This window comes from Gossypium arboreum, chromosome 4 (genome assembly GCF_025698485.1).
Source record: "Gossypium arboreum isolate Shixiya-1 chromosome 4, ASM2569848v2, whole genome shotgun sequence".
Classification (NCBI taxonomy): domain Eukaryota; kingdom Viridiplantae; phylum Streptophyta; class Magnoliopsida; order Malvales; family Malvaceae; genus Gossypium; species Gossypium arboreum.
The window spans coordinates 101,705,339-101,732,283 of record NC_069073.1 but is presented as its reverse complement, the minus strand read 5'-3'; the positions used below and the strand labels follow the sequence as shown (position 1 = coordinate 101,732,283).

The 26,945-nt window shown below is 34.4% G+C and overlaps 2 protein-coding genes and 1 non-coding gene across 3 annotated transcripts; 1 reads left to right on the top strand and 2 right to left on the bottom strand.

Moving 5' to 3' along the window:
* The first annotated feature begins 6,871 nt into the window (after positions 1-6,871).
* Positions 6,872-6,944, top strand: TRNAA-UGC (transfer RNA alanine (anticodon UGC)). The gene has a single exon. It is a non-coding gene; the product is annotated as a tRNA-Ala (tRNA).
* A 5,906-nt stretch (positions 6,945-12,850) lies between these two features.
* Positions 12,851-14,513, bottom strand: LOC108459643 (protein ALUMINUM SENSITIVE 3). The gene is made up of 3 exons (XM_017759044.2): positions 14,060-14,513; positions 13,341-13,586; positions 12,851-13,269 (listed from the first exon to the last, which is right to left on the bottom strand). The coding sequence occupies exons 1-3, from the start codon at positions 14,324-14,326 to the stop codon at positions 12,955-12,957; spliced, it is 828 nt and encodes a 275-aa protein (XP_017614533.1). The 5' UTR covers positions 14,327-14,513; the 3' UTR covers positions 12,851-12,954.
* A 10,184-nt stretch (positions 14,514-24,697) lies between these two features.
* LOC108458390 (dirigent protein 17-like) lies at positions 24,698-25,908 on the bottom strand. Its single transcript, XM_017757764.2, has one exon. The coding sequence runs from the start codon at positions 25,462-25,464 to the stop codon at positions 24,988-24,990; it is 477 nt and encodes a 158-aa protein (XP_017613253.1). The 5' UTR covers positions 25,465-25,908; the 3' UTR covers positions 24,698-24,987.
* Positions 25,909-26,945: the final 1,037 nt, after the last annotated feature.

The window sequence follows — 26,945 nt, the reverse complement described above, 5'->3', positions numbered from 1 at the left end:
TACTAACTTATGCCACACGACCAAGTCACATGCCCGTGTATGAGGCCGTGTAGAGCATACTGACTTGATTTCAATTTCAACAATAGGGGACACATGACCGTGTAACATGACCGTGTGACGCACATAGCTGAGACACACGCCCGTATAGACAAAAATAGGCTATTTACCAAGCCATTTTTCCACCCAAAAGACATACCATTTCACCTACACATAAGGCACTAAATCATAGCATAACTAAGCATTTAAAATCTACTCAAATCAAGCTCAATTCATATCATTCATTGCCAACCAAAACATAATGCTTCAATGCTAATATTTCACATTCTTAAATCATCCAACTAGTCAAATATAATCTTACTATATTTCATAAACTTACCAAAACTAAATTCCAAACAATTACTACCTAAGCTACTCATCCACAACCAACCATTAACCACGTAATTATAGGCCACATCAAAAAAGAATTTGCACTTATATACATATATACATCATCAACTAACCAAATAGACCATCTCACATTGCTATATACATAACAACTATACCACATTCACAAGCCAACTCAAATGGCTAAAATATATAAACCAAAAAGACCAAATTCCTATACATGTCATATACTTAAAATACCAAAGTTCATAGGTACCAAGTGATAGGTGGATAGTGTGAAGCGATCTTCGATGATCCCTGGATCCGAGCTAACTTTGAATTCACTATAAAACATAGAAAAATAAATGATGTAAGCTATAAAGCTTAGTAAGCTCATATGAAATAAACTCGATATAATCATATCCATATAATTTAACAATTGATTATAGATACATGAATTCACATCAACTAACAAACCTTTCAATTACTCATTTACAAAACTATATACTTTCTTCACCATTTCTTCAATTTCAAGCTAATATGGTTTATGCACATACCTGTACCATCTCGTACCAATCCCATTCTTGACCATATCATTCATTTACACGTTGAACCATTCGGAATAGAAGTTAGATACTCAGAAGTATTACACATTAAATATTTATACCATGGCCCGAAACCAAATCAGCCGATATTCATGGCCAGAAGCCAAATCGGTCTAACTCGCACCCAAAGTGCTAATATCATGGCTCGAAGCCAACTCAATGTATCCCTTAATGACATGTCACTAGTATCCTAAACTATTCTTAAGGTTCAACCAGGATTTCGAATGCCAAATTACCATCGAGTCATTGTCGAACTTATCCGAAGTCTCGTATTCACAACTAATATAATATCAAAGTATTTAAAATACACTTATAATGAAATTTATCACATACGAACTTACCTCAGATGTGAAAACGACGTACTAAATCAATTAGTCGATAACTTCATTCTCCCCCAATCTAGATCCAAATTCCACTTTTCTTGATCTAAATATAGTCAAAATTAACTTATTTTATAATCTCTCTATTCAATTTAATCCAAAACACACATTTAAGCACATTTACACATTTACCCTTAATGTTTCACCATTTTTACAATTTAGTCCTTATTTTATAAAATCACAAATTAATGAAATTCAAAATAAACTCATGCCAGCCGAATTACTATAATGCCCCTAGCAGCCCACATTTATCAACTTTTCACACAATTAACCTCACATTTTCACATTTTCACAATTAAATCCCTAGTTTGCATTTTTACTCAAAATCACTTTACAAAATATGTAAATCTAGAAACAAGATTTCATATTTCATCATCAAACAACAAAGGGCACATATTTTCATCAATGGAAACTTTCAAAATCATTAACAGTTTTGTAAAATAGTCTCTAGGCTAGCTAGAACTAATTGCAACGATCACAAAAACATAGGAATCATTAAAAATCGAAGAAAAATGGGCTTACATGCTCAAGAAGACAAGGCCGAATGTATTAAGCTATTTCTATGGATTTTCTTTTTCTAATTTCGGCTATGTTGAAGAAAATGGACAACAATGGCTTTATTTTTACTAATTTACTAATTTAATATCTAATTTACTAAAATAACCTTAATGTATAATAATTATAATTTAGCTAACCATGTCCATCTTTGTCCACTCAAATATACAATGGTCTAATTACCACTTAAAGACCTTTACTTTAAGGTTCAATTGTAACACCTCTAACCCGTATCCATCGCTGAAATAGGGTTAAAGGCGTTATCGAATAGATCGACACATTTAGCATTCATTTCTTAATCATCATAACATTGTAGGTCATACATCATTACAAAGTCCCTTATAATGGTCAACGAGACCTCAAACATGCTTTAGAAAGGGGTCGAGACTAAACCATGCTAGTACAAAATTTTTTGAAACTTAAACATTTTTTAAAGTTATAAAGGTCACACGCCCGTGTGAACAGGCTATGTGCCTCACACAGCATTCGACACACCCGTGTGTCTAGGCCGTGGCAAAATAAGGCATATATACTAACTTGTCCACACGGCCACCAGACACGTCCGTATGCCTTAGCCATGGTCGAAACTAACTGGGGTTACACGGCTGACCACGCACTCGTGTGTCTAGCCCGTGTACCCTTCGAAATGGCCACACACGTCCATGTACCAAGGCTGTGTGCCTCGCACAGCCACCAAACACGCCCGTGTGTCTAGGTCGTGCTCGAGACTGACTTGAATAGCTAAATTACAATAGACACATGGTCGAGACACATGCCCTTATGGTCAACTGTGTGGGGTGAAATTAGGCTTGATTTAAGCCACATTTCCCACCTATTTCAATCACACCAAAACCACAACATTTTTGCATCATTTATAGACAACCAAATTAACCATTTCATACATATTGCATAACATCCAAATACCATCCAATTCACTACTTAATTCCACAACCTAAATATACCAAAATCATTAAAACTCACATAAGTTTCAAAAACATAATATCATCATCTTATCACCTATTCCATACCACAAAACTTGCCAATTTAACATCCCATATTTAAACTATTACTTGAACATTATAAACATCACATTTCTTACTTATCAAACATACCAATTAGGCCAACTTAAGAGGTCATACATATCATCTATTACAAGCCAAAACTCATGGCTAATATTCACAACACAAAACATACCACAATGACACTAGCCTATACATGTCATATACCATATATATACAACTCTTAAAATGGTACCAAAATTGATGTCCGATAGTGTAAATAAGTCGCTGACGATCCCCGAATTTGAGTTAGCTTTATAACACTGTAAAACAGAGAACATTTCACATAGTAAGCTTTTAAGCTTAGTAAGTTTATGATATAATACACTTAACTCATCAATCCACTAATTCAATCTCTTAACTAACATTTAATGTTACTCATCACATTACTCATAATTACTCAAAGCTATAACTTACTGTCATACCATAATATCATCAACCATATAGGTTCTATACATACCTGTACCATCACATTCTTACCTATCACATTTATCACTTCAATGCTCGATGCATAATGTCATTCAATCATCTTTAGACGTTCTTTGAACTCGCACACTTAGTGCTAATTATTTAACTAAAGCTATAATATTATCGCACACTTAGTTCCATTTCATTAAACAGAACTTATATCGGTATCGTACACATAGTGCCATTTATTCAGCTATCGTTGTATATTCTCACACATAGTGCCATTTATTCAGCTATAGTTGTATATTCTCGCACACTCAGTGCCATATTTAATAACTGTAGCTATTTCATTTCTCGCACACTTAGTGCCTCGAATTCGATTCATATTTCACATACTCTAACTTATCAATCTCATTTCTATTTATTTCATCACATACAAACATTATACAAACAAAATGTATTATACACGAACTTACTTCGGACGTAAAAAGAATGATATTAGTCGATCAATCGAGCACTTTGTTTTTGCTTCGATCTAAGTCTGAATTTCTCCTTTCTTGATCTATATGTATTCAAAATTAACTCATTTAATCACCAACACATTCAATTTAATCCATAAACACATAGTTAGGGCATTTTACAAATTAGCCCTCACATTTTCACATTTTAACACTTTAGTCCATATTTCACAAAAACACAAAATACACATAATTTAAATGAACCCATGCGTAGCCAAATATCATAAGGACCTCTAGGAACCCAAAAAATTAATTTTTTCACAATTCAACCCCTCAATTTACACTTTTCTAAATCAAATCCCTAATATGCATTTTTACTCAAAATCACTTTACAAAACATGTATATCAAGCACTAAGCTTTCATAATTCATCATTAAACATCATAAAACACATGAATTCATCAATGGCATCTTTCAAAATAATCAACCAATTCAAAAATTAGGGCATGGGCTTGATAGATTACTAAGCAACGATCTCAAAAACGTAAAAATTATCAAAAATCGAGTAAAACTCATACCTTAATCACCAAATCGAAGTGTCGAACCCTAGCTTGTGTTTTTCTTTTTATTTCCTTGATGATTTTCGACAAAATGGATGATAATCATCTTATTTCATGCTTTTGTTTTATTAATAATAACTTTAATAACTAAATACCAATTTTTCCCTTAATAAATAAACATTTAAAACATTAGCATTAAGGCTATAAATGTCTACTCATGCTTTCAATGGTCTAATTGCATTATAAGGACCTTTCCTTTAATAAGACAAATCAATTAAGCACTTAACAAATAACAGACAACTTTTACATTTTACGCGATTAAGTCTTTTTTATCAAATCGGCACATAAACGATAAAATTTTCACACAAAATTTTCACAGATATCAATTCACATATTATAAGCACGGAAAATAATATTAAAATAATTTTTCTAACTTGAATTTGTGGTCCCGAAACCACTATTCTGACTAGGGTCTAAACCAGGTTGTTACATCTATAGCTATTTGACACCTTTAGCTATTAGAACTCAAGTTTTACACTTTACGTGATTTAGTCCTTTTTATCAAATTAAGCACCCAAATGATAAAATTTCTTAAGGGAAATTTCACACAATCATATTTTCATGCTGTAGACATTAAAATAATAATAAAATAATTATTCCGACTTTGGATTTGTGGTCCCGAAACCACTGTTCCGATTTGACTAAAAATGGGTTGTTATAGGTATGTTTTTTTTCTTTATTCGTTAATGGTTGTAATTGCAATTCAGTAGTGGAAGAAAGGAATGATATTCGATGTTTTGGGGAATAGAAAGCTAAATAGATTCAGCTATAATAGCCTATTACAATGAACCAAACATTGTATTGTGGTGGTCCTATTGATTAGGCCTGATCGAATGGCTCATTCCATTCAACCACATTCCGTTCAACCAAACAGGCTATAAGTTTTACCCTAACCCATTTTTCGAGTCTCGTATTTTGTCTAAACTATCTCATTGTTTAAACGGATTTTGACAGGTAGATTGATTACAATCACTTTTCTAAACATGCCGGGCAAGTGTTCACTTATAATACCATATGTTAGAGATACAGGTTAGGCCATTGGATAAGCTCCATATGATTAAACCATACAGTTAAACCATAAATAGCTACCCACATTTCTCTAAACTACCCATGTATTTCACACACTTATAATAAGATTGAAACCTCTGCACCTCCACCGTTTACTAATTGCTCTAAACACAACCCAACGATTTACTAATTGTACCAATAATAAAGAAAGTTGAAACACTAAAATATGGTACATGATTTAATTTTTCCAATAATAAAAATAGTAAATAACAAACTTAATACCTACACTATTTTGAAAGTCTTGTAATAGCTACTTTTTCCATTTTTCTTCTTTTTTTTTCTTTAGTGCACACTTTTGTTTTGCAAATGTTACCTCTTTTGTTACTCTGTTGGATGACGAACAGATATTTTTAAGATTCAGAAAGCTTCTCTTCTTTCTTAAGATAAATGTGAACAAAATTAATAATTATTAATTCAAAAATACTAAAACAAAATACTTCTTCCTAATTCCTAAATGAGAACAAATAATTAGAAATCTCTTCCCCTTCTCCTTCAGTTGATATCAAGAGAAAATGAAAATGGCTAGGAATAAATATATTCCTTCTTCCTCAATTATTTTTTCTTCTTCTAGAAGCAAAATATATTATGTTCATCCATTGATAAGTCTTCTCTTTATTTATTGAGATCTTCCTTTCTTTCCCAAATATCAAAATTTGTATCAAGGAGGAAAAACATAAACATGAAGCCAAATGATTTCTTCTCTACATTTCCATTTTTGGTGGTAACTAATTCAAGCAATACAAAATTCTAAGGGAATTTATCATCTAACACCATCAAGGGTTGACAAAACTTCGTTTTACTCACTTTTGATCTGATAATTAAAAACATTATCTACACATGATTTGCATGAAATTGTTCACTTGAAAATCGACACCACCTCGTTAACTCTATATACACCTCAACACTTTCACTTGACTTACAATGTCATTGTCAATATCCACAAAAATAGACCATGTTAACAATTAAATCAACATTATTGAATTTGAAAAAAAATATACAAAGAATTAGGACTAAATTTTAAAATTCACACTTGTGCATAAACCTTTGGCGCATATATATATATTGGCGTTCACTTTTCTCCATTTCATTGTAATGTACACAAACAGTACGGTAGATATGCGCACCACATGATTGCATTCTATCCTATTCTATCTCGTGTGGACTGCTTGTCTTTTTAGTGTTGCTGGCCATGTAATGTGTAGGATATGAAAATGGCAAAAGCAACCAAATACTTTATCTCCTTCATTTTTATAGCATTTTGTTCCAGCATCACCTAAACCGGGTGGCTGTCACATTCTTCCAGAATGTATTTCCTTAATATAGTATTATTATTATAGTTCTAGCTCCTCAAAGCAAAGGGGATGTAGCTCAAATGGTAAAGCGCTCGCTTTGCATGCGAGAGGCACGGGGTTCGATCCCCCGCATCTCCATTTCCTTTTTTTTTCTGTTGTGATGGCAACATATTACTACCAAATTTGACAGACCAAATTTTGTTCTTACATGGAATTTAGTTTTATTTACGTCAGAAATCATTCAGAGCCTGGAGAATGATTTTCCCTTCTTTCTTCCTCTTTTTCTTCTTTTTTTTTTTCAGTTCAATATTTGTGTTGTTTGAGTAGCAGAGAATATATCCTAGCAAAGTCTCTGCATTTTGGTGATGGATAAGTTTTGCATAAGATGCTCTGGTGAGTGATGAACCGACTCTCATCTTTCTTAAAAAATTTGGTTCGATTCAACAAAGCTTTACCATGGCGAATCTCAATCTCCCTCCAGTTTTAAAGATAGTGTTCATTATCATACATTGTGCAACCTCTCACTTTCTTCTTTTTGCTTTATTTTCAAACAGAACCGCTTCTGTCTCTTACACTCTCCATTTTTGGAAGGACTGTAAATCCTTTCGTACCCATGAACCACTCGAGTTTTGACATTTCAGAAGCACAAGTCATTGGTAATTACAGTTCTTGGTTTAATAGCAAAAATGGTATTACTGGTACCGGTGAAGAATCGGCTTCCTTGTTCCATATGCCCCACCTTTATCCCGTTCCCGATCTACCACAAGAGACAGCTTATGAGGTACAGCATGGGAAGCTTTCTGAATATGATTATTGCTGTTAGAATTAAGTGACCCAAATTCTTATTTAAATAAAATACGATGGAAAATAAAATAAAAGTAAAATCCATATAGAACTAGACTTCTTTTATTTTATTTTAGAATAAGGTTTTTAAACCTTATTAAACTCTATCTATTTTATATTGATTAGGATAAGGTGTTTCAATCCTACTAGAATATGGCTTTGCAAGCCTATAAATAGACATAGTCTATTCCTCTTGTATTTTGAGTAAAAATTTTTCGACATAGTGAATTTTCTTCTCCTCTTGCCTGTGGTTTTTTTTCCTAAAGGGTTTCCACGTAAAATTTATGTGTTCTTTATTTTTATTTATTTTATTCTATTTTATTTTTCATAAATTGGTATCGAGCTTCCGGTTATTCATCTCGATCACGGTAATGGCGTCTTTGAAGTATGAAATTCATTGTTGGATCTTAACACCGATTTATGTTGTGGCAAATTAAGATGCAAGCGCTTCTTGCAGATGGATCTAGAGGATGCCCTGCTAGGATAGATAAGATGCCTTCGACATTAACAGATGAAGAGAAGAAGCGTAAGGATCGAAAGGCATTAACACAATTACATCTGCATTTGTCCAACGAAATTTTGCGGATGTGATGAAAGAGAAAACCGCCACGCATTATGGAAGAGGCTAGAACAAATATGTATGTCGAAAACTCTAACAAGCAAGTTGCATATGAAGCGGCGTCTTTATGCTCATCGCTTGGAGGAAGGTGCGTCAGTACACGAACACTTAACAATGTTTAAAGAAATTCTCTCAAACTTGGAGGCCATGGAGGTTCAAGATGATAAGGAAGATCTAGGGTTGATTCTACTTTGTTCGTTGTTCCCGCCTTATTCAACCTTTAGAGACACGATTTTATATAGCCATGAGTCTCTCACAGCTTGATGAGGTTTATGATTCTTTAACCTCGTATGATAAGATGAAGCATCTTGTGGTTAAACCCAACTCTCGTGGAGAGGGTCTCATTGTTCGTGGGAGACAAGACCGAATGTTGATGATGATCGTGGTAGAACACAGAACGGAATCCTCGTGGTAAATCTAAGGGTAGATCGAAATCTTCAAACAGAGGTAAAACTTGTAACTTCGCAAGAAGAAAGGGCACATTAAACTGAAAAGCTATAAGCTACAAAATAAGATTAAAAGGAGGTCATGAATCAAAAGGAAAACAAATGAAAAATTCTATGAAGTCGATGTTGTAGAAGACTACAAAGAATGGTGAACTTCTAGTTGCTTCACAATGATTCTAAAGTAAGCGAGGAGTGGATACTTGATTCAGTCTGTACCTTCCACATGAGTCCCAATCGGATTGGTTTACAACTTATGAAACAAGATCTCAAGGTGTTGTTTTGATGGGAAATAATGCTTCATGTAAAATCGCAGTGTTGGAACAATTAAAGTTAAGATGTTTGATGGAGTTGTCGAACACTTAGTGACGTGCGGCATGTTCCGAATTGAAAAGAAATTTAATTTCGTTGAGTACTCTTGATTCAAAAGGGTACAGATACACACAATTGAAAGTGGGGTTTTAAAGATTTCAAAGGGTCCCTTGTTGTGATGAAAGGGCAAAGAAAGATTGCCAAGTTATATGTTTTACTGTGGTTCTCATCATATCGGTGATGCAATTGTCGCTTCCTCTTCCTTGTCGATGATGATATTACTAAACTTTGGCATATGCGCCTAGGGCATATGAGTGAGAATGGCATGGCGTAATTAAGCAAAAGAGGACTTCTTAATGGGCAAGGAATTTGCAAACCGAATTTCGTGAGCACCGTGTTTTTGGGAAGCAAAGAGAGTTCGATTCACTAGAGGAATCCATAACACGAAGGAAACGTTGGAGTATATCCATTCGATCCGCTGGGGGCCCAGAGTGCCTTCGAGAGGTGGAGCTAATTATATGCTAACCTTTATTGATGATTTTTCCGTAAAAGTTTGGGCGTTCTTCCCAAGCGTAAAAGCGATGTGTTTTCCACATTTAAGTCTTGGAAAATTATGATTGAAAAATGACGGAAAATGATAAAATACCTCCGCATGCATAATGGCTTAGAGTTCGCTTCGATGAGTTTAATAGATTGTGCAAGTCGAAGGATCATGAGACACTTGACGTTCGTCATACTCCACAAAAAACGGCGTTGCGTAACGAATGAACAGAACGATCATGGAGAAGGTTCGATGTATGTTGTCAAATGGCAACTTATCAAGTCATTTTGGGCGTATGCCTCTCTCGCATGTTTTTGATCAACCGATCTCCATCCGCTGCCATTGAGAAAAGACTCCACAAGAGGTATGGTCCGTAATCCCGCTAATTATTCGATTTAAAGATTTTTGGGTGTCTGCGATGCTCATGTTGATAATGGAAAATTGGAACCGAGATCCATTAAATGCGTTTTCTTGGTTATAAACCGGTGTAAAAGGCTATAAGTTATGGTGTCCTGAAAATAGAAAAGTTGTGATTAGCAGAGATGTTGTTTTTGATGAAACCGCTATGCTACCTAACTTATCTCTTAAAGACTCTTCCAATAAAGAAAACCAAAAGCGTGGAGCATCGACAATACGTAATCAACTCCTCAAGCCAAGACAAAATTGAGAATAAAGTTGCTTCTTCACCGCAATACTCTATCGCCAAAAACAGGACAAGAAGAGAAATTAAACCTCCAAAGAAGTATGCCGAGGTTGATCTAGTTGCTTATGCTTTAAATGTGGTGAAGATATAGATGCGAATCAAGAGCCATTTAATTATTCCGAGGCGATTAGTGTGAAGACTCGTAAAAGTGGATGTTTGCTATGCAAGAGGAGATGGAATCACTCCACAAAAAATGTAACATGGGATCTTGTAAAACTTCCTAAAGGTAAAAAGGTCTGTTCGTTGTAAATGGGTGTTTAAAAAGAAAGAAGGACTCAGAGTTGAAGAACCCGATATAAAGCAAGGCTTGTTGCAAAGGGTTACAATCAAATTTCGTGAGTGGACTTCACAGATGTGTTCTCTCCGGTTGTTAAGCATAGTTCGATTCGAGCTTTGCTTGGTATTGTGGCCATGCATGATTTGGAGCTTGAGCGCTTAGATGTAAAACCGCATTTTTGCATGGAGAACTTGAGGAAGATATTTACATGCAACAACCGTAAGGTTTTATAGTCTCGAAAAAGAGGACTATGTTTGCTTGTCAAAAAGTCCCTTTACGGTTTGAAACAATCACCAAGACAAAGGTATAAGAGGTTTGATTCCTTTATGACTTCTCATGATTTCAAAAGAAGTAGTTTTGATGCTTGTGTCTATTTTAAGAAAAATGTTGATGGTTCTTTTGTGTATCTACTTCTTTATGTTGATGACATGTTGATAGCAAGAAAAGATAAAAGAGAGATAAGAAAGGTTAAAGCCCAACTAAGTGAAGAATTTGAGATGAAAGATTTAGGACCAGCAAAGAAGATACTTGGTATGGAGATTCTCGAGATAGAAAAGCAAGTAAATTGTACCTAAGTCGGAAGGGTACATTGAGAAAGTTCTTTGCGTGTTCAATATGCAGAGTGCTAAGCCCGTTAGTACTCCTTTAGCGTTCCATTTCGCACTTTCATCGGCCTTATCTCCTCAATCGATAATGAGATTGAGTACATGTCACATGTTCCATACTCTAGTGCAGAGGATCTCTCATGTATGCTATGGTTTGTTCACGTCCCGATTTATCATATGCGGTCAAGTCAGCTTAGCGATACATGGCGAATCTCGGTAAGAACAACAAAAGCGCTTCAATGGATTTTAAGATACTTACGAGGCACTACTAATGTTTGCTTACAGTTTGGAAGAACTAAAGATGGAGTTATAGGGTATGTTGATGCTGATTTTGCTGGAGACCTTGATAGAAGAAGATCTCTCACGAGTTACGTCTTTACAATCGGAGGTTGTGCAATTAGTTGGAAAGCCACTTTGCAAACTACAATCGCTTTGTCTACCAATCGTCGAGTACATGGCGATTCATCGAGGCTTGTAAAGAAGCTATTTGGTTGAAGGACTATTTAGTGAACTCAATGAAGACCTTCAAATCAGCACAATATTTTGTGACGTCAGAGTGCCATCTTTCTTACAAAAGATCAAATGTTTCATGAGAGAACAAAACACATTGATATTCGGTATCATTTTGTTCGTGATATTATTGCTCGTGGTGATATTGTTGTGAGCAAAATTAGCACTCATGAAAATCCTGCAGATATGATGACTAAGTCACTTCCTATAACCAAGTTTGAGCATTGCTTAGACTTGGTTGGTGTTCATTGTTGAAGTTAAACCCTTAAGGGTTTTTGGAAGAGGTGAAGAACTTGTTTATTGAAAGTTCGCGATGAAGAACTTGTTCATTGAGAATTTGTGTCAAGGTGGAGATTGTTAGAATTAAGTGACCCAAATTCTTATTTAAATAAAATACGATGGAAAATAAAATAAAAGTAAAATCCATATAGAACTAGACTTCTTTTATTTTATTTTAGAATAAGGTTTTTAAACCTTATTAAACTCCATCTATTTTATATTGATTAGGATAAGGTGTTTCAATCCTACTAGAATATGGCTTTGCAAGCCTATAAATAGACATAGTCTATTCCTCTTGTATTTTGAGTAAAAAATTTTTCGACATAGTGAATTTTCTTCTCCTCTGCCCGTGGTTTTTTTTCCCGAAAGGGTTTCCACGTAAAATTTATGTGTTCTTTATTTTTATTTATTTTATTCTATTTTATTTTTCATAATTGCTTTAGGGGCTACTGGGGAGACGATCTCCTCTTGTAAGTACGCTACAGATGATGATGATGATGGATGCAATGACACCAGGGCAAGGACAAAACACGAAGACTCGAACCAAAGTGAAGACCAGCACCGAAGTTATACCAGTTACTGTGAGGGTGAATTTGGTCAGCCTGACTGTGATTATTATAACCCTTGGTCTTACAATCTATTTTGTGAAGATGAAGATTCCGACAGCCAGTATTATGGAGATGAAACAAGTTCCACATATGGCCACCACATGGACGATGTGGGACTTTTCAGAGGCATCTTTGGTTCTTTCCCTTGTTTACGACAATATGTAGAGATAAACCAGTGAACACCGTAGAAACTTTACCAGCAAGTAAGCATGCAACTCTGTTCTTGATTGTTTGCACCACTTACCATTAATAGATTCAGTTTTAGTAGTTTAGTCTTAATCTTGGTTGTAACAAAAACCGGTGCTTCCGAAATTTAATCATATCAAATAAGAAAAACATGTAGGTTACATATATTTTACAACTTCTCATAGCAAAAGAGAAGTGAGAATTATTGAAAATCGAAACTTATCAATCTGAAGAGAACACTTTTGTCTCCAACTGGTATGCTTTAGTGAAGAAAGCAGGCCAACAGAGGTAAGTTGACATGATGCTGCTAACTGTAGAGGCTCCAATTAGCATGTTCATCACAACAATCTGCAGTTGAATTGCCTCTAATGGCGAAGCGCCTCCCATTATGAGGCCCGTCATTGCCCCTGGAAGTGAGATAAGACCCACCGTTTTGGCATTGTCCAACACCGGAGAGAGCGAAATCACCAGAGCCCTTTTCACTTGTTCTAGTGTCGCTTGACGTGGAGTTGCCCCGAGCGCCAAAGCAGTCTCCACCTGTGGAAAGTGATGCAAACTCGTTAACAGAGTACTTGGAAAACAACCATTGACAGGTTTTTAGAACTTACAAGGCTCATTTGTAACTTGATATCATCTCGAAGCCTTTTCATGGTGACTCCGGTTACTGTCATAGCATTTCCGACCATCATACCGGCGACGGGGATAATGTATCTCGGAGTGAAAGGGAAAACATTGAGTACAACAAGAACAAACATGGTGAGTGTTGTGCCAGCCAGGATAGATACTCCAGCAACATACTTCCCTCGGGGCACATGTTTGGCACGTTGCCCTGCTGTATATCCAGCAACTGAAACCTGAAATCCATGTTTCCAAGCACCCCTTAGCGTGGACTTTTGAGATTTTGACAGAGTCAAAACTTGAAGAAACTATCCAAACTCCTAATATTGATGGTGCAATTTAGAAGCAATCAAGAATTTACTCAGAAAGAGACTTGAACCTGAAATCCCAGACATTTGGATTATTCTGTTTTGGGTCATATCAGACAAACTAAACTGTATACATAAAACTCTGTAACCAATTTGAAATAGGAAATAAGCATTTTGATGTGATAGAAACACCCCATAAGCATACTATCTAATGTTCAAATCCCAAAAGAAAGGCAGTCAGCAAACCAAGAATTCTGCAGATTTCGTAATATGATCAATAAAGCAAGGCAAAGGCAGTAAATTTAACATTCAAATCTCACGCTTGACAGTACCCTAAAAATTGAATTGACTTGCTGTAAGTCAAAAAGAGATTACCATGATCTAAAAGTTAAAAGACAAACCATGAAAAGGTAGGCAAGAACGATCCAGCCACTGTTGTCCTGGTTAAATATGAACTGAAGAACAAACCCAATAATAGAAAGCTGAAGAAAAGCTCTGAAAATGGAATAAATCATCTCTTTTTCCAAGCCCAGGTTTTGCATGAAAGACAAGAGCACGGCTAAGAGGACGACGGTAAGGGCAGCCACTGGCTTCACCATGCCTTTTAGGAACTCAAACAACCAATCCCAGTCCATTGAGAGATGAAAGTGAGAGTTAAAATCCAGCATGTTGATGATAAGAGCTTTCCTTTTGAGGGTTTTTGTGGTGGAAAAGTAGAAGAAAGAAAGGAGAAGGTACCTCCCCCTGATGGGAAAGCTTGGGTGTTGAGACAACTCGTGAAGATGCTATTCGAGCGGTTTTTGTAATTACAAAAAGTTAAGCAAAACTACAAACGAATATTTATGATGAAGACGTTAATTCTTCTGGTTCTATTTTTTTTTTTGTTATTTTATGCTTTGGCGCAACTAACGAGGATAGTACCACCAAAATTAAAATCAAATTTTATTTTTTAATTCAAATTAATAGTTAAATTATTCATTTTGTCTAAAAAAAGTATTACTTTCAACGTCTTATTTTGTTATTATTTGAGTAGGAAAAATTTTATTATCTTTTTCAATTTAGAATTATTAATATTAATATTATTTTATTAAATTCTTATTATTATAATGTTATTGTTTTGTTTTGTTATGTGATTACTCAATGAAATTTTTATTATTAACAGAAGAATTTTAATGAATAAACTAAATTTTTGAAATTTGAGGACTAAATTTTAAATGTGCTAATAGGTCAGGGAGTTGGAGCATATTTTAACTTATTTTATGACCATTCAAATCTTGGTTAGGTTGGTAAAGGCTAAGACATGAACAGGGGTAGAAGTGTTCATGAGTTAGATCAAGTTGGGTTCGTGTTAGGTTCATGTAATGTAACTAGATCAATTTTTTAAGCTTAGGTCTAATCCTAAAAATGGACGTATTTTTTTGTCCAAGCTTGACCCAATTTATGAAAAGTAAACTCGGGTTCAACTTGACCTGCCCATATTTAATTTTTTAGATTAATTTTTATTTAAAAATATTTTTAAAAAATATAATATAAATGATCTAAAAAACACTAAAATAAAAGCTTGTTAAAATAGTTAATTGTTATGTTGTTTAGATTATTATTTTTTTATGTTTATATATTTAGCCCGAAGATCGGATTTTGAAGACGTACATAAAAAAATTAAGCGAAGGTGCACCGGAGGTCATTCATGGATACTTGTGAGATATAGGCTTTTTATACGTGACTCGTATGCTCGGGGGGACTAAATTGGATCCTCCACTTATTAGTAATTTGGTCGAGAGATGGAGACTGTAGATGCACATGTTCCATTTTCCCTACGGTGAGTGTCCAATTATACTTGAGGACTTCAGTTTACAACTTGGTCTACCTATCGATGAGGATGTTGTTACAAGGTTAGTTATTAATTTCGATTGGAGTGCAACATGCGTGTAACTACTAAGGCAGGTGTCGAACAAGTTTAAGGGTAGTTGGATTGAGATAAGATGGTTGGAGGACAACTTTTAAACTATTGAGGCTTCAGCTAGCAACGTTGAAAAGGAACAATTCATGATGCATTTATCTTGAGGTTGATCGAGGGTCTGCTAATGCCAGACGAATCTTGCAATCTAGTACATTTAAGATGGCTACTACTATTAACCGACTTGAAAGAATTAGGACAACTTAGTTGGGATCAACTGTGTTGACAACATTGTACCAAGAAATGTGTCGAGCGACGATACTGGATAAAGCTAAAATCAGTGGTTGCATACTCCTTCTCCAATCGTGGGCATGGTATCGATTACCATTTTTACGCTCCTGAGTGGAACTCCCTTACAAATTCCCACTCGTCATATGGTAAAATTAATTCCACAATATCATTACGATTTTTATTTTTCATTGTTGCAATTTTGAAATAACATATTATTTGAATAGGTGGAACAACCTCGCAAGACACAATGGTATACCAACCAAGCTCGAGGATATCCGATTGGCTCTAGACCAAGAAACCTAAGATAAGGTTAGTTTATGAATTTCAAAGTTAAATAATATGCATTTTAGCACTTGAAATTAAATATTAAGCATGTGCTAAAAATTATAAATTCGTAATGTGATTTGTATGGATTCCATATGCGGATTTGATGATTTAAGAATGCGTCCCAATCGAATTTTTAGCCAATCGCAACATCTGACAAATTAAAGTGCCATTGGTCGTTTTTGCAACTGTCAAGATGCGCGAATCTGACTAAGCCATGCGACAGTTCGAGTGTATCCAACGTATTCTGCCACCACCCCAGGATCTCGATGACTTGTACAAGATCGACTTGCGGGGGGAGACTCGAGGAAGATTGTTCAACATTTCACAAAAAAGTATATCGAGATATATGAGTGTAGGTACAATTTCTTGACAACACGTGAACAATTTCTCACACTGGAGTTAACGACGTATTTAAATTACATGGATTGGTTTAGGCATAATAGCAAGCCATATCTACTGCTGGCTTCAGGGAGGAGTAGGCAAGTTGTTGTAGGAGGCCAAGATAAGAGCCTATCAATCCTAGGTCGGGAGATGGAGAGACGGCGGGATTGAAATCTGTTCCATCTACATCGGAGGACCCGGTTGTCGTACAAACTCTAGGTCAGTGTGGTTCATTTATTTTTACTTCTAACCTAGTTTTTTTGTCACAACCATCACAATACGCACAATCATTCCCCGCATCATCACCTCAGTTCTGGTTTATTTTACACAACCACCACAACACACCTCATCATTCCCTACATTAACACATTCTCCAAGGATATATTATGCACAACCACCACCCACTATGTCATATTACATGTCGATCCTTCCAACAACACTGACTCATTCAGTATCACCTTTAATTCCCACATTCTATCCACAGCCGGGCAATGTGACACCGTATAGTGGCCCGTCAATAGTGTCGCAAACACCCCCAGCATTAATGTTCTATCTAGGTGGGTCTTCCTTACAATCGCAGACACCCGGGGTCATCCACGATAGGTGGCTAGGACACGATCGCAATCAACCATAAAGGAAAGAGACGAAGTCAGCAATCAACCTTAACATGCATGTCAAGGTGAAGTCGAAGTCGACGAAGAGTCGTCAAACCAAATAGTGCGACGGAACCCTAGGCGTGCCCAACGCCCACCCGGTTGTGGCACACATTTGGGATGCCCATAATCACGTTACTTTGTAATTTTTTATATACTTTGTTTTATAGCCAAAATGTACACTTATTTACAATGTACGGAACAATCTTATTAAATTGGTTTGATTTGTACACAATCAAGTTGTGAGTTTGAAATTTACAATTATTTATGTTACTTTTTCATGTAAGTTTTTCTCCGTCCATTTGTTAAGTACAATATTTTTAGAAAACAAAGAATTGAGTTGAATTTTACAATTCAATAACTTGAATAATTCGAATAATGATTTTATATATATAAATTCTAAAATTTCAAATATATATATATAAAGAAAGTTAAGCAAATTAAAAACTTTCTATAATAATAATTTTGGGGACCTAACTAAGTTAATTAACAATTCAAGTTTAGCATACTAAAACATTTTATTTTATTTTGCATTGAAAAATTTTCAAATATATATGGTTTCAAATTTATATGCTTTAACATAAAATTAGTTATGTTGGTACAAGATTGTACTAAAACACTATTACGTTTTTCTTCCTTGTATTTATGTTTGAGTTTTATAAAGCATCCTCTTCTAATGAGAAACTTGTTGTCGTGCCTTTATAACCATCGTCAACTACGACCCTATTTATGCTCCATCCTTTGACAACATAACATTTGTAAACTTGAAACCCTAGTTACACTTCAACCCTAGACCACATAATCACTATTAACTGGGACCTTGAGTTGCAACGCGATCTGACTTCCCGAGTGATAGCTCCATACTCATACGGTAGATTAAATTTGTAGGTTACCTAGCTCCATAGCACTACTGTAAATTCGAACATTCCTTAAAACTGTAACCATGTCTATCTCAAACATAGATAAAAATAAATCTACAAACATTTAATTTCCAACTGCAAAGAAAAAAAATTACATCAGTAAAAACGCACCATATAGGACGCGTTTTCCTTTCTCTCTTCAAAAACAGTGTAGATTGAGAAATTTTTAGAAATTCAGCACAGTTTCTCAAATTTTTTGTCTATATATATATATATATATATATATAAATTAACCACAAATAAACTATCGCTTATTCCAAATATTGACTACAAAAGCAGATTAAACCATGCATTTTTTTTTTGGACTACAAGTCAGTTCATCATATATTCCAATTTCCAATACATTATAGGAATGCAATTTCTTTTTAAATTAATAGTTTTAATTTTAATTATTTTTAAATGTGAATTTAGTAACATAATGAAAAATTAAAAGTATTATCATCATTTCAAAAGTTTTTCCAAACTCTGTTTTGGTAGATGTAGACGAAATTGTTATAGCAGATGTCCCTTTTAGAATGGCAGAATCAAAATATAGTGTCGAACAAATAGGTGTAACTGTAGATTTCTATGGCGGCGAACTCAATGGATGAGTTATAGTGATATTTCTACTGTGAAAAAATATGCTAGACATGCTCAATTGGGTGAAATTTTTGAATTAGATTGTGCTACTTTAAAATATATTGGTGTTTTTCGTAGCAGTCCAATGGATTGGTTTACTTTTGGGCATGCTTCATTTGCCTTACTTTTCTTCTTCGGACACATTTGGCATAGTGCTAGTGTCACGGGTCAGAGTTCAAAGCCTGTGACCATCGCACCAAATGCATCAGATGGAGGTCTATTGTTTAGATGAGATCATTTGGCCCACGAGAGCTTGCCCAATTCAAGGAATTGTTGGGAAAGCCTGTCAAATTAATGCCTGATTGGCCCGATAGCGAAGATATGGCAACTTAGGCTAATTTGGTAACCAATCTTAGAAGATAGAAGGAATCATATCTTGTAAAGATTAGATAGGATTTGATGGCATATCTTTTAAATCCTTTAAATCATGAGATATGGTTAATCTCGCCCTTCAATGTAAATGTATCTTGATCGTTGGTTTTGGGGGAGCTTAACTATAAATAGAGAGCCTCCCCCTCATTTATAATCACTCTATTACATTGTTTCATTATTCTTTGTGAATAAAAGAACAGAGAACATTTACTCAAATACTTTGCGAGCGTCCCTTTCTGTTGTTCTTTTAGTTGCTTCTTTTGGCACAATCACTTCCGTTATACAAATTGGTACCTTAAAAGAATTCTTAAGGAATCCTCATTGTTGGGTGTAAAGGCTGACTTAGGCGAGTTTGGACGAGCGGATCGTCTAAGGCCGCACAGATTGCAAAACGAAAGGTCTAGTCCCGTGACACTAGAACCCTGTTCAGAGATTTTTTTGCCGGTATTAATCCAGATTTGGATGGTCAAGTGGAATTTGGAGCATTCCAAAAACTTGGAGATCCAACTACAAAAACACAAGTAGTCTGATGCAAGATTGTTTTGTTATTTTTCGCTTCTACTTCTAATATATAGATATATATAGATTTAATATTGAGTGAAAGCTAGCCTTCATTAAATAAATAAAGAGAAAAAGACATAGTCTCAGAATTGAAGCATTCCATGAGCCAACAAAACAAACAAAAAAAACCCTAATCAACCAGAAATTCTTTTCCCCTAAATATGAGCCAACAAATGAAGCCAGAACCTAACAAATCTTCCTACAAACACGACCCCATCTAGGAGCTGCATGAAATACCAGTGAAGAAAAAACGCAGAAAAATCTTACCTTGGAAGCCTTTTGGAGTGAAAGATACTAAAGTCTCCAAAACCCAAAGCCGAAGCCAGTGAATACTACCCTCCGGAGCTCCATGACACCCATTTCTACCAATTCAGAATCGTCGCGCGCTCCACCTCCGAAGGAGCTTTTTTAATCCAGTATTATGGTGCTGGAAGACGACGCCCACTTCTCGCAAGAACATGAACTGCTGCATTTGCCGATCTGCCGACAAAGCCAAAAGTAACACTATTGAAACCCCACATCTTTCCCTTAACGTCTTGAATAATCGGACCCAAAACTGATTTGTCAGATTTTGCATTGTTTAATTTCTTCGTGACTGTGGGCGAATCTCCTTCCACATGAATCGATCTAAACATGAGATCTTGAGCAAAGATCACCGTCTGTTAGCATGCTTGTGCTTTAGCTATAAAAGCATCTACAATGCCAAAATACGAGTAAGTGCAAGCAACCATAATTCCCCTCTTTTCATTTTTAGCTAAAACACCCGATATAAATGTATTTGCATTAGCATTAAAAGAAGTGTCATAGTTTAGTTGTATTCTGTTTGGGTGTGGAGGCACCCAGACCTCTTATTTAGAAACGAATGAGGAAGGTCTCAACTCTTCAAGGGCTTCGATTTCCATGAGATATTTCTTAATGAACACCACCAGTTCCTGAATATTTGGCTTAATATATAACATCATGAACCAAACTATCTTGAGCATGCCAGATTGCCCAGTAAGCAATCACAAGAACCTCCTTTTTCTTATCATCCAGATGATTAAACCTCGTTGCTAACCACTGTTTATAATCTGGAAATTATGACGCAAGTAACATCCTTATATTCAAAGAGGCCAGTGTTTGCTATGAGACAACACACGATCTTAAAAGATGGTCCACCGATTCTTCATCTTCTTTACACAAAGAACATAACTTATCAACATGCATCATACGTCTAGACAATTTCCCGAATATAGGTAAAAATTATGTACAAATCTCCAAAATGAAATTTTGGTTTTTCCTGGAAGATGTAAAGCCCATAGTTTCGTAAATAGCTTTGTAAGTAAATTAGGCAGAGCCATAGCTGTGAAATCCCAAAATGTAATTCTTGGTCAAGCAGCAACTTGTAACCACTCTTCGGAGAATACTCATCCGATCCTTCATAACGCCATACCAACATATCTGGAGAGCCCATTAGTGCGAGTGGAATTGCCAGCATCTTCTCAACTTGATTACTCTCAAGAATGGCCCTAACGTGATCTTACATCCAGATGCAAGTGTCAAAATTAACGAGTTGAGAGACAGTAGTAAACCTAATATCAATGTTTTAACACTGTATTGATTCGATTTTGATTTTCCAAAATCGAAAACAACCTAAATTTTTTGTTTTACCCAACCTTTCAAATTCACCTACAATTGAATTATTAAAACTGACTTGAAAAAATTGAAACCAGCAAATTTTATCAATTCAATCAATCTGACCCAACTTTTGACACACCCCTACCCTTATGCATCATTTTGCATGGCATTAACGCGTTCAACATATCTAAATCCTTTACCAGTGACATGATGGACGTAACTTAGCTTGAGTGATGGCAAGAGATAAATTGACAAATTATCAAATGATTAATGCACTAATAACTACTATCTCTATTTTTTTAATATAAAATTAGAAAAGTAATACTCACAAACCACACATGCACAAATTATGTCTGAAGGGAGCTACAACTACTATCTCTAGTTAACTATTTGTAAATGTTTATTGCTTGGACCATGTTTCCATAACAAAAAATCATAAAGATTTTTTTTGTCCAAAATAACTTTTTTTTTATGCTTAATTCATGATTTAGTTTTTGAATTATACTAATTTTTCACTTTAAATTTTGAATGATTTTATCTATTTTGATATTTAAACTATCATTTTATCATTATTGGTTAGCATTGAACTTTTTGAGTAAATGTAGGCAAAATTATAGATTTTAAGTGTTAGAAAAAGTTGCACAATAATTTATGAGTACAGTATAAGATCAATTTATTAAAATATTACAACTCTTGATAATTAAAATAGAGTAATGAAGATTGAAGAATGGACTAGATTATTCTATTGAAACAATACATGACACATTAACGATAATAATCGATGCAAAGAAATTTTTTATATACCTTCTTTTAAAATATAACAAGCACAATAACATAATGTAGAAATTAAAAAGATAAGACGATTTAATTAGGAAAGTTTAATTTTATTTTTAAAAATAAGTAATATTCATTAAACCAACGAATCCTATTGATATAACATAAAATTGAATGATGCATCATTTTAAACTTAAAATTGAATGTAAAAAAAGTAAACTAAATATAGTTGCCGATATTAAAAGCAAGACAGAAATTGGTAGTTGGAGCTCAGATCTCACCTGCAATAATTTATATGGCAATGGATGATGCTTCTGGTTGGGGCTCACATGGAGGGTGATTGGAATATTATGTATACAAACATTTTAATTTATTATAATTATAAAAAAAATACATAAAGTTTATTGTTGAGGCATAGGATCAGATCAATCTTGAAATCACGAGTAAAGCTGAAAACTACAATTTGTGAGGCACTCACACTAACCAACCCAAACCTTATTAATAAACTAAAATGCAACCAAATCACCTTTACAATACCATATTCTGAGCAAATTTTCAATGATTTTTGGCGCCAACAACAACTTCTTCAGTCCATCAATCACCCCCGTCATCCGTCCCAGGGGAAACCCAAGAATAACAACACATGGGTACCCAAATTTTTATATATATGAAAACAACGCACATGAACAATTTTTTTTTTAAAAATTAAACTGCTCACACAACTATAAAATTAATTTTGATTTGATGAAAAAGTGAAGGAAGGAAAACATATTTGAAACGATTTTTGTTTTTTTAATATTTTATAATCTATATATTTTCAAATTTTTATTATAAGTTTTGAATTTTTAATATTTTATGCAAGTTTCTTTCCTTTTTTTTATATATTTTATATATTTTGAGATTTTATTTTTTCCCTAAATTTTTATATGTCAAAATTTTAAAACTATAACTAAATCGAAAGAATGTGTGAACATTGACTGCTAAATTTGTTAAATATTTAAACTAACATGAGAGAGTATCTAGATAGTTTACCATTTAAAATTTTATTAAGTAATAATATAGATGAGCATGGCCAACAACCTCTTGATTTAGTGGTAAGAATGTTAAGTTATGAGGTGTGAGAGCTTAGATTCAATTCTAAACAATCTTATTCGATATTGATAAAAAAATAATGTCATATTTTTATTTGAAATATTATTTAAAACTTGATAATATTAATATAAAAGAAATTAAAATCTAATGAAATGACTCATGAATACATGAGAAAGGGGAATGGTGTATACTTTTTTTTAAATAAGGAATATTAGTGTTGCTTTGACACAAAACATTGCTATTAATTATCCCAAACTTGTTTTGTCTATGTTTTCCTTTTTGTTGGTCTTATGTTGCTTGCTTTATGAGAAAGGGGCATGGTGTACATCATCTAATGAAATGGAATGTTTGACTTTTATTTATTTATTGATAATTGTGGGTAGGGTATTAGACTTTCTTTATAATTTGATTAAGCTTATTATCATACTAAACATAAATAAAGAAAGAAAAAAACAGGTACAACTTGATAATCATTCGTACTTTGATGTACTAATTAATTTTAAAAAAATACTTATGGTGACTTTGTCAAATATCTCACTTTCAGCTAAAGTGAAAAGCCAAACCAAATGATGTACATGTTATGCTACTTTAGTTTTACTGATTGGGGGACTTATGAATATATCAAACTTTATTTTTTGGAACACTATAATTTCGAAATGTCCTGCAACTGCTATCTATTTGCTTCATCAATCCATCTGTTGGTATGGATAATGAAAAATTTTCTTATAAAATCTCAAGTGTGGGATTGAGAGAAAAACAACTAGCATTGATCTTGTTTTTGTGGGTTTCGCTTGTAGTAGTAAATCATACAACACTTAGGTTTAGAGAAAGTTTAGTCATACATGAGAACACCAGTCCTTGATTTCCTTGTATTTCAGCTCCCCCAATTACAAATACCCAACTATACAACTTGGGGGAAATTTGTATGGTGTGAGTTCAAAAATAGTGGGGAAAGCTGATCAAAGGATCCAAAGCAAGAAACCAGTTACATCTGTGTGTGGTTGGGTTTAGACAGGGTTTTGGGATTGATCCAAGTGGTATTCTTCCGACTTGGAGATGTTCCCGTTAGCTTTCAACGGGATATGTACGAGTCTATTTACAGAAGCATTTTCCTCAACTCAAACGTTATGCAATGTATAATTGTGACAGAATTTTATCAATATATAGCATTATCTCTTCCCAAAATGCTATTTTTCCCATTTAATCCTTATCCATACCCAAGCCCAAACAAAAACCCAATATTCATAAAATTAAACCCAACTCAACGACCCAATTATCCAAATATAAAACTCGTAAAACGTAAATTCCTATTCCTCCTACTACGGGAATCCTGAAGAAAGCTTGTTGGAAGAAAACTATTATATAAACTTGTATTTAGATACTTTTTTTTTTTTTTTATCAAATGGGTGTTAATCCGCAACTGAACAACCATAAAAGGAATTGTAGAAAGATCCAAACCATAAACGAAGTCAAGTTTCATGCATGATAAGATGATACAAAGGACTACATTGAGATAGAAAGAAGTGAAGTCAGAAATCCTTTGGATAACTGATTAAACCAGTATATAATGTACATGGTTGACGGCATTCCATGAATTTATCAAGGTAAAAATCTGGGGCATCAAAGCTAAAATTCTACTACTGCAAGAGTCAATTTCTACAGTGACAATGTTACACAAATGGAAATAGGCTTCTCTTATACTGCAACCACTAATTTCATCCACATACAACATTCCCACACAACATAGACATGAAACAATATCAACTAATTACTAAAACTATAGCATTCTCAGTTAGGAATTCACCTACCAGCTTCGAGAATCAAGATCAACGTGCTTTTGTCTTCTTTCCTTTGTTGCTTCCCACATGCTTGGGCTTGGGAATTTCAGAGGCTGGAAGCACCAACTGCACATCTTTTTGATCCTTGTTCAACAACTTCAATGCCAATGTTTTCAAAGGAACTGCAATGTCCACAGGCAAAAGCACTTCTTCCAGTTCAATCCAGTCAAGATCCTCAGAATCCCCATCTTCATATTCCACCCTATACCACCCGGTTTCCTTGTCAAACTGGATCACACTCCCACGATAATATCTTTCCCCAAACAGTTTCTGGACTTCTCTGCCTTCCAACCATTCACCACACCCTTTATCTTTCTGAGGCTCGTTGTCTTCCTTATTGGATTTTGACGGGACAAGGGTGATGCAATTTGGGTTTTCCTTTGGGACTCCATTGATAACCACAACTGGCTCTCCCGGTATTTCGTATACCCCGGGCTCTGATTCTGCCTCCGATTTCTTTTCCATTCCAACAAGAATTTAATTCAAGGAAACAGGGAAAAGAAATTTGAGAAAAGAATGTGTAAAACTGAATACCTGGTTCTGAAATTTCACCAGAAAATGATTCAATATTGAGACTTTTTTTTTTTTCGCAATTTTCTTGGTTTTCGTCCCCCCTTTCTTTGAAATTAAAAAGTTTCCTTTTCGCTGTGAAGAAGCGTAAAAACCCTAATTTGCCTTCGAGAGTTGAAATTTGAGTGTAATGGAAGTGAGTCTAGAGACTCCTTGGGTTATGGTCTTATACTCGCCAGCCCCAGGGTAAGTAAAATGTGTAACTGTTTATCACCTAAACGATGTCGTTAGAAATCGAATTCCGCAGGTCGCAATTAGCCTACTAAAAAAATCCAGATTTTCCTCGTAACTCTATACCCACCGAATTTTGCGGGAGGATGGAGACAGAGAGATATTTATTAGGGTAAATTTTACTTAAAGTCACTAAATTATTAGTAAATTTATGTTTTGATCATTTAACTTCAAAATGCTATAAAATGGTCATTCAAATATTCGAAAGTTTTCATTTAACTTACTGGATTATTAAATTTTTTTTCTTTAAGTTCAACTAATGAGTTTTAAGCGGCGATTTTCGACCATCAATACAATGGATTAGTATCAATCAACAGATAGAAAAACATACCTTAGATCCAAGTCGATTTGATAGTCAATTATTTGGATTTTGGTTTGCAAATTCATAACGTTCAAAGTTATTTCATGAAAAAAAATGAAATTGTGGAAGAGAAGGTGTAGCACCCCTTAACCCTTATCCGTTCCCGGAACAGGATTACGGGGAATTGCCAGTCAGTATAGTTCGTTTACAGTTATTAATTAAAATAATTATTTACACTTATCACAAATTTAACAAATTATTAAATAATTCAAATTTATACCAATTAAGCCAAATCCTATTATATACCATTATCAAACCTAATTCTAAATATTTCATCAATACATTGACAATTCAAAATACAGACACGTAAAATATCCTAGGTACATGCCATTACCAACTATTAACACATTTTACCTTATTAAATTCGGGATCGGCCTGGGATGCTGATTCCATGTTCTAGCTTTAACTTGACCTGCGTAAGAAAACAAACCGTACGCTGAGTATGAACTCAGTGGTATTGATATAATCTGAACACTTAATAATATGAAAATATAACATTTACTTAAAAATCATATAACAATCACAATTATTTAATTGTTCAATTCGTAGACAAATTCCTTATACTAATTCAATTTTTGTTATCTATTTACCGAATAGTTTTTCTCAATAAATTCACAAATCATTAGAACAATAATATTCTTCATTCATATTCAATTCAGAGATACTTAATTCATGTGTCTTATTCATACTTTAGTTCACTGTTATTTCAATAAATATTATTCAACAATTCACTTGTCAATCAATATTCTATACTCATTCATTCCAATAACAGTTAGTATTTTCA